Source organism: Dermacentor albipictus, chromosome 4 (assembly GCF_038994185.2).
Source record: "Dermacentor albipictus isolate Rhodes 1998 colony chromosome 4, USDA_Dalb.pri_finalv2, whole genome shotgun sequence".
NCBI lineage: Eukaryota > Metazoa > Arthropoda > Arachnida > Ixodida > Ixodidae > Dermacentor > Dermacentor albipictus.
The window spans coordinates 158,627,480-158,640,773 of NC_091824.1; the positions used below are offsets into that span (position 1 = coordinate 158,627,480).

The window sequence follows — 13,294 nt, forward strand, 5'->3', positions numbered from 1 at the left end:
CTTCTCCTTTTGTAATATTACTAAATCGTTCTTGTTTGCTAGTTCCAAGGTGAGTTTTTCAGCTAACTTTTCCTTTGTGACGGCTGGTCATAGAAGCGAATAATTTGACCAAGTCATCACTCTTGTGAAGCTGCTGGCTGCATGTGTGAAGTCATATTTGTGTTGTTTGTTCTCGGTTGTACAGTATTTGCAGCTGTGCCTTGCCATTCTTATTTTTCAGGTGGTGTTAGAGCTGATTGAACTGCGTGAACTTGGCGCAGCTCGATCTCTCTTGAGGCAAACAGATCCCATGATCAAGTTGAAGCAAGAGGAGCCAGAAAGATACATCCACCTGGAAAACCAGTTGGCACGTTCCTACTTCGACCCACAAGAGGTACACATAGGTTTGCAGCTTGCATTGTGGAGCACTGCACCTCATGGCATAGTCTGACCTTCCAGATCTTGTTGGGCATATGCACTACAGGTCAGCAGGTAGCGCTGTATTTCCAGACCATAAAGTTATAAGCATAGCCTCCTGTATTAAAGCACTGCCTGCTCAGTTGTACCAAACAAGGGGGTCACTTGGAAAGTGCCACTTTCCCATTCGTTGGTTACAGCTTCTGAAGCATGGTTTCGGGTAATAGCGTTATCTTTTCAGCACATGTCATTGCTGCTCACAAAATTGCACATGAAAGTGGAGGAGCAGCACTTAGCAAAAGCTGCTCATGCTCTAAATTGACTGTGATAAGAAATTATGACACTCTTCACTTTTGAGAGTGAATGAGACATACTCGAGTTAGGCAAGGGTCACCTACACTTGCCCTGATAAATGCACTTGTATAAGCACTTCGAAATACCTTTGTCTTTTACAGTATGTTAACATCATATTACTATGTGTCGTGACTGTACATTTACTCACATTCCTGCTCACAAGTGTCTCAAGTTTGTTCATCACATTAATAATCAGGCTGTACACTCAGAGAAATCTGCTTCTTCACTGTCACACTTAGCATTCCAGTGCTTGCAATGGCAGACTCGAGATCAGTGGCGTAGCAACGGGGGGGGCGTGGGCCCCGGGTGCAAGGGGCCAGTGGGGGGGGGGGGGAGGTGTTACATATGTTTGGAGACACCCAGAAACTGTTGATATCCTCGCCTTCCTCGACTACACCCGGATGCGGGGGTGACAGAAGACCTATGGGCCCCGGGTGCCAGACGGCCTAGCTACGCCACTGCTCGAGATCTAGTCAGAGGACCACAGCACCAGCAGAAAATATGAATTTCGTCTAGTACAACCATGCAATGTGACACTGTCTCAATACGTTGTATTAGTTGAAGAGGTGCACAATGGCTGTACCACTTCATTTCAATCTGCATGCCGAGGCTCCAAGGAAAAAAAAAATTTCGTGGCATTTGTTCTCCACAGACGTTTACTTGTGGCTGAATGCACACAGTGTTGCATCTCATTGCCTCACTGCACATGCATCGAGCTGCATAACGTGTGTAAACTATTCCATTATTTCCACATGAGTGTTGTGGTACAGTGGCTAACAGACCTGTCTAGCAATTGAACAATCATGAGTTCAGAACCTGTGTGTGACAAGGCTTCTTTTCTCTAAATGTTTTTTTTCCTTTATAGGGTCCTGATGACAAATTCTGCAATGCGAGCTCCCATGAGTGATGTGTATATAGATGTTACCATGAAAAATGTCACCATTCAAAAGAAGGTGGTGCCACAGTAGAGGTTCATTGGCTTCCATGCGTTTCGGAGCAAGTGGACAGGCACTATGAAAATACAGGAGGCTATGCCACCAGGCAAGCACTGCAAGGCCATTTCTGCACTTGTTGGCAACTGTAGTGTATAGTAATGGGAATGTATATACACCATGCTAGCACTCTGTTATACCCGTGTCGCATGAGTGCTTTTGAGCTTGACTACAGGAACTTCATTCCTGCTCTACTCAGTCATACTTTCTCAGTGACAATCTAGAATAACCATCAAAAGTTGCTGTTGGCACACTAGCAGATGCGTAATAAGAACACTAGCCAAAAAATATTACATCAGCAAAGGATAAACACAAACTATACTTGATGACAACCTAAGATATCAGTACAGGCTGCACCCACAGAACTGCACTGTTCACTGTCCTCAATGCCTTTGTACTAGCAAACAGTTCTTGAAAGATGCCAATATTGAAAGAAGTTCACCGTTGCCGTGATGTCACAGCAATGAGCTAATGGCTGGCGCATCTGTTCATAGTCTTTTTTAGTTGGACAACAGGGTCCTTGGCACTGCATTCTTTCGTTGTCACTGACTATAGTATATATCAAATTTGACATTAAAATTGACCATTACTATAGCACGTAAGTTTTATATTGTTGCTGCTAGTCACTAGAATAAATCGGATTCATAGGATCTCGCCTTTATTCCTTCTAAAAGGAAGTAATGTAGCTTTTTAATGGTAAACATTTATTCATATTTTTTGCTTGAGAGGCACATTTTTAAACTATGGATTTTTATTTTGGATACATATATGTTATATATAGAGCGGATAACCAGCCTGCGATTAGAGTAAGAGAATTGAGGTCAAGGAAGGTTCAGCCCTTTTCTTGCAAAGTATCATGTAGTCATGTACATCAATGCTGGCAAGGTTCTCTGCTTTTGAATAAAGAGCTCTCTATAGAGCATGGCAGAGTACTAGACGATGCAGTGAGATCAGGAAATTTGTGGGTGTAGGGTGGTGTCTGCTGAAATGGACAATTGAACATGTCTGGCAGTAGACGTTGGTTGGCTGATGGTGAGGACGAATGATGTGCTGTGTGTGGCTGATAAACTGGAATTAACACCTTGGAGAGGATTTGAGTTCAGCTGCGTAGTAGCATGTTAGAATGTACTCGAAAATCTCTTGGTAAGGCTTGAAACTGCCAGTGTGACAGGAGAATGAGTAAGTGAAAAATGCTTTTAATTTGAAGAGCCGTATGACTGGATGCAGGCATACCCCAGTGGGAGCAGCAAGGAGCGCCGGCGGGCAGCAATAGCGCAGTCCCTGTCCGGAGAGGTGAGCGTGGTGCCCCCTTCACGTCTTCTGGCACTGCTCGGCCAGGCTCTCAAGTGGCAGCAACACCAGGGCCTTCTGCCTCCCGGGACCACCCTTGACCTGTTCCGGGGCAGAGCTGCCCTGAGGGGGGGCCAACAGGAGGAGGAGCGCTTCCCCACACAGATTTCGCGCACCATGCGCTTTGGCCCCAAGGCACACGTAGAGTGCGCTCGTTTCTCACCTGACGGGCAGTTTCTGGTCACAGGCTCCGTGGATGGGTTCATTGAAGTCTGGAACTTTACCACTGGAAAGATACGCAGAGATCTCAAGTACCAAGCACAGGTGGGAACGCCTTCCACAATAGCTGTAATGTTGTGTTGCTAGGATGAGGTTGTGAATTCTATACCCAACAACAGCAGCTGCATTGTGAAGTCAGTGTAACACAAAAACAACTGTTTGCTTAGAGCTGGGTACACCTTAAACACTCCGCGTTGCCACAATTTGAAGCCACATATAGTAATGTCCCTCATTGCCCACAGTTCAGTTTTGCCACCAGTTCATCAAAATTGAACTGATGGGTGCAGACATGAAAAACTTATTAATGGCTAAAGTGGGCCAGGTTCTATGGACCACGAAGTACTAGTGTGATAAAATTTGCATGAAAGGCAACATGAAATGGGCACAGAAAATTCGGATTTCCAGGCTTTTTTAGTGTACACTGAGTTTGCTTTGTGGTTTAGATTTGGTTAGGTTTAGGTTTAATATGCAGCTCTGCTTTAGAAATGTCTTCTGGAAGGTTCACGAAACCTCTTGTTACTGTGGCCACACAGCAGTAAAACCCATGGCGTCTAGCTGAAGCCCATTGCCGTGGTCATCATTTTGTGCTTGCAGTGCCGCTGTTTCTGCCATATAGCGATGACAATTCTAGCACTGCAACTGCTGCCAAAGTGCCTGGCCAGGCAGTCGCACTACTGGCTTCCAGCAAGTGTAATGCAGTGTTTATGCTCATTGCTGGAGCAAGAAGTCCTTATTAACAGCTATCAGACGCTGGGAAGCTTTCTCGCTCAAGCCCTTCTGCGCGCAGTACACCCTGAGCTTGCTTATGCAGTCCAGTGCATCTCTGTGTGAAAGTTCCGGTGTGCTGTCTCCTTCGTCGTCGTCATCGTCCGATAAACTGTCATCGCGATCACGCACTGCTGCTACATTTGCTTCGTCTGAGTCTGCTTCTTCGCAGACAAAGTCATCGCAATCCTCGTTCACGAAGCCTTCGAATGTGTCGTCCTGTCCAACAATGTTCTTTTTCACCAGATCCGACCACACATCATCCGCGTTGAGGACTTCGTCGACATCGTCGCCGCGGTGGCTATCGTCGCCTTTGCGAAACACTTGGCGATGGTTGATGCTTTTATCTGCCACCAAGATGCCGTGATCATGTCGATAGCACTCCGCAGGTTTACCTTCATTGCTTCGTCTCGCTGAAGGTTAATCAGCACTCTTTCGCAGATGCGTCTTTTATAATGCGCTTTCACTGCAGCGATTACACCTTGGTCCATCGGCTGGCTCTTGGCTGTGGTATTTGCGGGCAAGAACTTGAGGCTCACTGCACTGAGCTTTAAACTTACATGATGGGCACTGCAGTTAAGAACTGGGACAACTTTTCGCTTTTCTGACACCATGTCCTCGTCAAATTTTTAAAGCCAATTTGCAAATAGCTCCCAAGTCATCCATGACTTTCTGTTGGCCTTATATGTAATCGGCAGGCACTCTCTTTTTTTGAAACAGCGCGGCCGCGCCGACCTTCCGATCACAAATAAGCGCCTCTTATCGCTGCCATCCATATTGACGCAGAAGAGAACGGTAAACCGTTCCTTTGAAGCCTTTCTACCGGGGCAGCGTTCGTGGGACAGTGCAAGTGTGCGGTTTGGGAGCAAATTGTAAAACACGCCAGCCTCATCCGCATTGTAAATGTCCCGCTTCGCGTACTTCGCCAGCATGGTCTCCATGTTTATACTGAGCCAGGCCTGAACAGTAGGATCATCAACTTGTGCGCTCTCCCCGGAGATAACACGGCAGCTTATTCCGTGCCGGTCCTTAAATCGCTGAATCCACCCATTTAATGGGTTGAAACTATCGTGGCCCAACAAGTTTGCAAATGACCTGGCCTTTGCTTGTAGAATCCGACCACTCACAGGCACATTCTGGGCTCGCACCTCGCAGAACCACTTGAATAAAGCGGCGTCGACATCTTCATACTTTGATGAACGTATCCGCTTCCCTTCTAGTTATCCACAATTTTCTTGCAGTTGCTGTTGCACCTTGACCCTGTTCTTCCAAATTGCCGACACTGTTGTGTCGGCAATGCCGTACTTCTGCACGACGGAAACCTTCTTTAGGCCACTTTCGAAGTCTTTTATAATACTTTGCTTCGTCTCCAGGGATAAAGCTTGCCGTTTTCTTGAGTTGGAAGGATCAGGTGCCATGGCAACTTAGCCCAGCGCGACACAAACGCAAGAGAAGGAAACACGTTTTCCGGTAGCTAGGCCTACGACGCTGGCAGCACACTTCGGTATCACAAGATGACGACTTGCGCGCACCCACACAGGAAAAAAGGCAGAAGAGTGGCGCATGTGCAAAGCCAGCCTGTCAACCAGCCACCCCCAGCAAATGGACTTCCCCAACGTTTCCCCTTCTCTCCCACTGAGTGGGACCCACCCGGTTACGACGGCGGCGCGGGTGCTCGGTCTGGTTCGGCCCCGCCCTCGCGGCACTGCACAAACAAAAGAAAAAGATAAGGCCGCTAGTTGCGCTTCTTTCTTCGCACGCTGTACAGTCTCTCCAGTCTCTCTCTCCTCTATTTTTCTCCCCTCTTGCGATGGGCTTCGTGGCTTTCTTCTCCCTTTTTGTAGAGGGTGCGGGCAATGTAGTGCCGGGGGGTGCGCTCCCTTCTCTTCGAAGAAACCGCACTATACCCAGTCTTCCGTTGTGCGCGACCGCGCACTAAGCGGTACGCTGACACATTAAACTCTATGGGAGGCATACTGGTGGTCACATAAAGCTGCATTATATGCGGTCCCACACTATAGGCGGTTATGTTATAAATTGTCTATGCTGTACCATATATACTCATGTAAGGCCAACACTTTTTTTCTAGCACGTTCGCTGGGTGCAGCTTTTACTGAATCAGGCCGATGATAGCCTGCTAAAGGTTCATACTGTTTCCACAACTGTAGCACAGGGTAAGAGAGGGCAAATGGCATAACACTGCAGTAAGCGACCTCAGATGCCAGCCCATCGTCCCTGACCGGCACTGACCCTAACAGGCTCTCATCTCTAGAGGCGAAATGCCACAGACCTGACTGGAGACACTGCCAAGACAACCGAGACAACACGCCACAAAAAGAAATAATGGCACGGTGGCAGTGGCCTGAGCGGCAGTGATGGAAAAGCAGCTAGAATAATCTTGTGGCAGTGAAACTTTGCTTTCTGGCTGGACTTTTGAATTTTCTTCAAAAATTTTGCCCTCCAAAGTGGGGGTGTGGTCCTTACACGAGTATATACGGTATGTAACATTATTCATAACGTTGCTCAGACTTTAAGACTTTGAAATTACGTTCTTATTTACTGGGCATGCAAGGGGCCTAAGTAGTAAACAAATGAAAGAAAGCGTGTTGTTTACTGAAATTGGAGAAATGGAATGGATTGGCTGAACCACTGCATAAGCGGGAATGGCCCTACTCTGCATTTCGAGAAGTTTAAAGGAGTGGATTTACAGGAATATCAACTCTCCAGAGTAGAGTGGGAATAGAATGGAGTGCCTCACTGGGTTGGCACTATCTCTGAGACCGGCAAATTGGTCAAGGCAGCAGACAGTACAGTAGAAGCTTGTTCATAAGTTCTTGAAAAAAAAAATGTGAGAAAAACGTATCAATTTAGAAAACATACGATCCAAAGTCACTAAAATTTTAACGGACTCAACTCTAGTTGACATCTACGTGACGTGAAGCGTTGCGCGCATTGTTGTGGAACAAAACGCTGAACTGCATCAAGCTACTGAGGCCCAAGCGATTCAAGACGCACATTGTCGTTTTTCTATTGCATAGTTTTTTAAGACACAGGATAAGAAACTGAGCGCATGGCAGTGTTTTGATGTGAGATGGGTGAGCAAGTATTCCACAGAAGCTGCTGCAGCAAGTGGCTACAGTTCTCAACACGTGTGCCTCATGTGTTGTTTACATCTGATCTAGTGGCCGTAAAATGTGTCATGCGATTGAAATTTGGCAATGTACCGAACGTTAGTGCCAAAAGATTGTGTTTTCCGGGAAATATGAACCGTCAAATAAAGAAGCGCAACTGCATTGGGCCATTTTTGGTGTTATTAATAGCGAAAATTGGCTTGGTGAAATGTACATAACGGGGTTGTATCAGTGAGGTTCTACTGTAGTTGCAAAGTGGGGGTAAGAGGCAAGGAAAGCTTTGCTTTAATACATTAAAACAGTTACATTTCTTTGCACCTTTAAAACTGTCAAGATTCCCTTTTGATCAAGTACAAAACAGTACTCTATTTCTGTTTTACCTTTTGATCATAAGTACAGTTCTTGACCCTAGTTTGTGGTCTGAACTGTAATTGTGGTCACAACATCTTCAATCAGGGGAGTTGCAAGAATTGATGCCACAAATTTTGTTCATTGTGGGCCAAAATCTCGCTTATCATGAATGTGTTGATGTGGCAAACATCTGAAACTGCTATGTTTAAGTCCCATTATTGGGCCGCACTGATGATTTTTCTGCTTTCATCTTTTCAGGACAATTTCATGATGATGGACGATGCTGTGATTTGCATCTGCTTCAGCAGGGATTCTGAAATGCTGGCTTCTGGAGGGCAGGATGGCAAAATCAAGGCAAGGCTGAATGTTTTGTGCTGCACTGCAAATCTGGTGTTGATTGCTGCTTGTAGTTGATATTTGTTTGGTGACTCGCACATGCGAATACCTTGGTCGGTACTTATTACATGTACTAAGGGTGTGAAGTATCCAATTGTTTTTTATGACTACTTAGCTTCTAATATTGAATAATGATATCCACATGCATTTATTACCAAGATTTATTTTTTAACATGTTGGAACATCACAATTACATTGTCAATGGTAAAAATAGGGCTTGTAAGCTGTTATACTAAGAGATAGTGCATGCATTTGACTCATGTTAAGTTCAGAAATTGACTAATTCCCACTAAGTTTCTGTTCTCGCCTACCTGTGCCTTACTATATAGCATCAAATGCCCGTAAACTCAGAGGTATTTGACCCTGTGCCAGCTGTGGCTCATATGTTCTGTCAAGCAATAAACTTAGGATTGGGGCATTGCTGCTGAGGATCGGCCCATTGCACTTGTACACCTGGAAAGAGCATTGTTATTTCAGTTGGATTTTTTTACACAGTACACAGTCGCCTCCATCCCCTATTGTTGCTCTTTTAAGTGTGCCCTCACTGTCTGCTAACCCATGCCTCATGCTATTGAGAGGCTGGCTTTCTTGCACAGCTTAGTTGTCTAGTGGCTGAGTGTGCCTTACAGGTGAGACTTTACCAGCAGCACGAAATTGTCACAAAATTCAGTGCAAGATAAAAAAATATTCCACAAAATGAGACACATGTTCTTAGATAGAGACAAATTCTATGAACTGTGCTTGCTTCCGCATAGCTATCGATATATTGTATTTGTTTTGAATACATAGTTTTCAAATCGAATACAAATTAAAAAAATAGAATATTTGATAGTAATCAAAATTTTCGAATATTTCCGCAGCCATAACGTACACAGCTGAGCCCTCTTATAATGATCCCTATAACGAATGCTCGGTCATTGCAAACGAAGATAGCATGACAGTCGTAATTTTAATCTAGTCTATTGCAGCCCGTCTCAGAACAGACATATCACGGCTCTGAGCTTGCCTAGAGCGAACGCAGAAGGCGCTGCTCTCCTTGCATCCCCACTGTTAAATATGCTTCCGAGCAGTGCATGACCTCCTAGATAACGTTCAAGCCTGCGTCACATGAATGGCATTGTACAGGAAGGCTGACGCTCCAATTGAAAATTGTGCTGTGCAAGAAAGTCGATAATGACAAGCATCATCCATAACCCCATTTGAATGTGCTGGCTATCAGCTTTCCAGTGCAGTGTGCCATCACATGACATGCAGACCTTAACCCGGATACGAACATTCGGGAAGTGAAAGTTTGAAAGGCAGGTTGGAAGTGAAATGCATCAGATTCCTGCTTTTCCTCATCGCTCTTTAAGGCCCCTGCCTGGCTGCAGTTTGTCTCAGTTGTGTATGTGTCCAGCATGGCTAATTGTACTCCAGGCCCATCATCAATTGCCAAAGGGAAAGCAGGGGAAATTTCAACAGAAATGGAGATTGTAGTCACATTTGCTCATGGTGCAAAGGACAGCAATTTGTCGAAAAATTATGGCTTGTTGAATTCCACAATTTTGATCATTATTGAAGAGAAGGAGAAGATCTTGAGTTGGAAGAAAAATGCCGATCCTTTGACAAGGCAACAATGCCGACTTTGAAGAAGCCCTCCTTAAATGGTTTGCCAATGCTCGCCCACATAATCTCCCCATCAGGGGACCGCCCATGCTTTCTAAGGTTAAGGACTTCGCTGTTAATTTGGACTTCACAGACTTCAATCTTGGAAATGGCTGGTTTGCCTTCAAATTGCTTTCAAAGCAATAGCTGGTGAGGCTGCCACAGTTAACATTAATTATGTTGATGCATGGCTTCGCGACAACGTACAAACCATTGCAAGCTATGGTGACCAGGACGTTTATAATGAGGATGAAACCGTGCTGTTGTTTCTAATGCTACCAGAAAATACAGGCATTTAAAGGCGACAGGTGTGCTGGCAGCAAGAAGAGCAAAGTCCAAGTGACTGTGCTTTTGTGCACGAACATTGATGGAAGCGACCGATGACAGCCCATCGTGATAGGCAAGTCCAAGAAACCGTGAGACTTCGTCAGTTACCTGCCACTGCACTACTAGAATAACACAAAGACCTGGCTGACGCAGTGCCTTTTTGCAGTGTCTAGTTGAATTTGACAAAGACATGGCTCAGCAAGACAGAAAGGTGCTGCTCTTGCTAGATAACTGCTCAGCACTCCATGTTAAGTTCACGCTCTCCTCGGTGTCAGTGCTATTTTTGCCATTGAATGCCACATCTAAAATGCAGCTGTTAGGGATGGGCATTATTCGAGCATTCAAAGTTTCTTATCACTGACACGTGATTGAGCGCATGCTGTTTTCAATTGAGCACTCAGCTGCTAACCTCCCACTATGGGCGACGTTGTTTACAGCTGTGAAAATGATAAAGGGGGCCTGGAATGAGGTTACCACGCATTGCATCTGAAACTGTTTTCGTAAAGCAGGACTTGTCCGTGGAGCAGGAGTGGAGCTTGCAGGCTATGATGACCCACCTACAGATTTATGGCAGCACATAGTCGAAGCTCAGTCAAGCGCCACTGATGTCAGTTGGGATGAGTTCGTTGATGTGGACGACGAAGCCTATGCCGTGCTGTCATGCACGGATTAATGCACCTTTTGTGAGGTGAAAGGCTTTGTTAGCAGCAAATCAAATGAAGAAAGTGAGGAGACTGCTGCGGAACCGATGCCACCACCGCCTCTAGCTTGTTAACAGCGGTCGAGTTATATCGCCTCACTGAAACAGCTGGTCTACAGCAAAGAGCCTCGGTGATGTGCATTTGGCTGCTATGAACAATCTCGATACTGTGATAATTGGTTCAGCATTAATGAAGTAAAGCAAGCTTACCGACTTCTTTGGAAAACAATAAACTTATTACACATGCTTGGCTATGACGAATGCATTCTGCCTGACCGTGGCAGTCGTTAAAAGTGGGTTCAACTGTACACATATCCAGATAGGTGCACTCGCTCTTCAATTATGCTGCATTGAAACACTCTTTTTTTCTGCTAGCCTGCATGACTTGGTTAGGACGCTTGACTAAGCCACAGACTTGGATCAGGTATTATGAAGTGCAGTTTTTTTGGCTGTAAAGATACATTCATGCTTTATCTCAAAGCAGGCAGAAGCTGCAGAAACTTTTAGAAATCTGCCCGCCTAGGCGGCAAAATGGGCAGAAAAGCAGGCGGGGAACCCGATCAGTCTTGGACTGATTTTTCATCGAGGCGAAGCGGGAAGTCATTCCACTTTTCCAGAAGCTGCAATAGCATGTAAACATCTGGCCGTAAAATTTAACATAGCACCAAAAGTGTTGGCCACGATGCTGACCAACGCGACCAAGAACCACCCCATGCTGTATGACAAGAGTCATCGACTTTACAAGGACACATCTGTTAGCATTACTTGCGATAGTATTCAATATCGCCGGGCTGGAGGAGCGGCAACAAAGCGATGGCGTGACCGAACTTCTCGCGTTTTTGCAAAACTGGTTGAACCCGCCACCGCTTCCAAGTTATGCGCTTTTTCTGCTGTTCATTGTCCATTTCTTGGAAACAACTAGTTAGACGTATCAAAACTATTCCTTCTTCCTCTGCCATGGCAGCTGAAAGTTGCAGACTATGCATGAAGTTGCGTGAAATTATATATTTTTTAATAATGGATGGGTCAGTGAATAAACATACCGCTTAAGATTGTCTAATGAAGAGTGCTATCATGTACTATGCAAACCAGATGGATGTGGGCCAATGTGACAGCGCTGGCTGCGGTGGTGGCAAAACAAATGTGAACATCTGGGATGTACACAGAAACTGATTTTGTGCCCGCTTTGGCCTTTCTGCCCGCTTGCCACTTCCCAAATGTGAACATACCCTAAGAACATGCTCAGCAATGATACCAGCTGAATGGAAGTCTGTGCTACAAATTCATGAGGCCATGTATAATGCAGTTACTTCTCAGTCACCAACTTGTACGTGACGGTTTTGTAGCATGTAGATTCAGAAGTGGTGGCCAGAGATGCCACCTAAGGCCATTTACTGGATAGCTTTTTATGCATGTTTTGCATATTTGTACAGTACAAGAAACACTGTGACAGATGGCATGTGTACATATTGCGCTTATTTTCATTTTTGCTGTGGACATTGAGTACCCTGAGGCTTTTATGTACCAAGACTGAGATGGAAGTTGGCATTTGCCAGGACGCAGAACAAACATTAAATCAATCTAGAGTGGTTACTCACTCTCAGAATGCTCTGCATTTCTTCAGTATATGAGGGTTGATTATTAGAGATGAAAATGATGGCATTTGTTCTCTTTCCTAATTTTTCTACCAAACTGGGCTGTCTGCAGCGTTGTGATGACATCAAGAATTTTGTGGGACTTCTGCTTATGTGTGCCCTATGCACTGTGGGGATGCGCGACTCTCACGCGTCCCCTGATATGTTGTTTTCCTGCACGGCTCGCGTGGCCTGGCGCCCGCGACGGTCGGAGTGGTTGAGGCGCAGTACAAGAGATGGCGCGGGTTTTGCGCTGCTAACGCCGCCAACAGGCGGGGTTACTTGGGCGCCGAAAGAGAAGGCGCTCCCTCTTTGGTTCGGGACAGCAAGCAGTGCAGAAGTGCCGTGCCGCGCGTGCGCTGATCCATGCTTCTGGGAGACCGTCTCGCGTGGCCGCCTTCGAACGCGCCACCGTTCGCGTGACCGTAGGCGCGAATGACCAGGCGTGGGGATCCAGCATGGGGCGAACATATTCGCTCGCTATCCGGTTGCGGTGAGTCGGACTTCTAGATTTGTCGCGCGCCCATCTGCATGTTTTGTGGATAGCAACTCGGCTAGCAGGCATTGATCTATGAAAAGTGCAATAAATGGCCTTGTGATTGTTTGCACTACTGTGTTGTCGTTCCTTTGTCCCAAGAGCATGGGTGTGAGAACCCCACAGCACACGTCCACAAACACATCCACACAGCCACAAACACTCAAAAAAGGTCCCACTATGAGTGCTTGTTTATTTTTGAGTAGTCTGTGTTCTTGTTCTATCAACATACAGTCAAACCTGACTATATCGAATCCGTTTGCATCGAATTATTCTATATATCGAACAATTTCTGGACAAGGTATAGTTACAATGAGTATATATAGCAAAAATTCCGCTTACATCGAACAAAAATAGCAGCGACTCCCGTTATATCGGACGTCGAGCTGCAGAAAAATGCCCCCAGAAGTTGGCTTTCCTTCGTTATGGTGGGGAAGCCCGGTGGCACAGCTCTATCCAACCGCTCTCCCTACCATGACTGCACTGCGTTGAGCAAGCCA

At 45.8% G+C, this 13,294-nt stretch overlaps 1 protein-coding gene across 1 annotated transcript in view; it reads left to right on the top strand.

Annotated features, from left to right (window-relative positions):
- Window positions 1-13,294, top strand: part of Smu1 (Smu1 spliceosomal factor) — a 34,902-nt gene that overhangs the window by 981 nt on the left and 20,627 nt on the right. Inside the window, exons 4-6 of the mRNA XM_065448905.2 lie at window positions 221-373; window positions 2,970-3,356; window positions 7,817-7,912. Coding sequence (XP_065304977.1) covers window positions 221-373; window positions 2,970-3,356; window positions 7,817-7,912 — 636 coding nt within the window. The remainder of the gene's footprint in view (window positions 1-220; window positions 374-2,969; window positions 3,357-7,816; window positions 7,913-13,294) is intronic.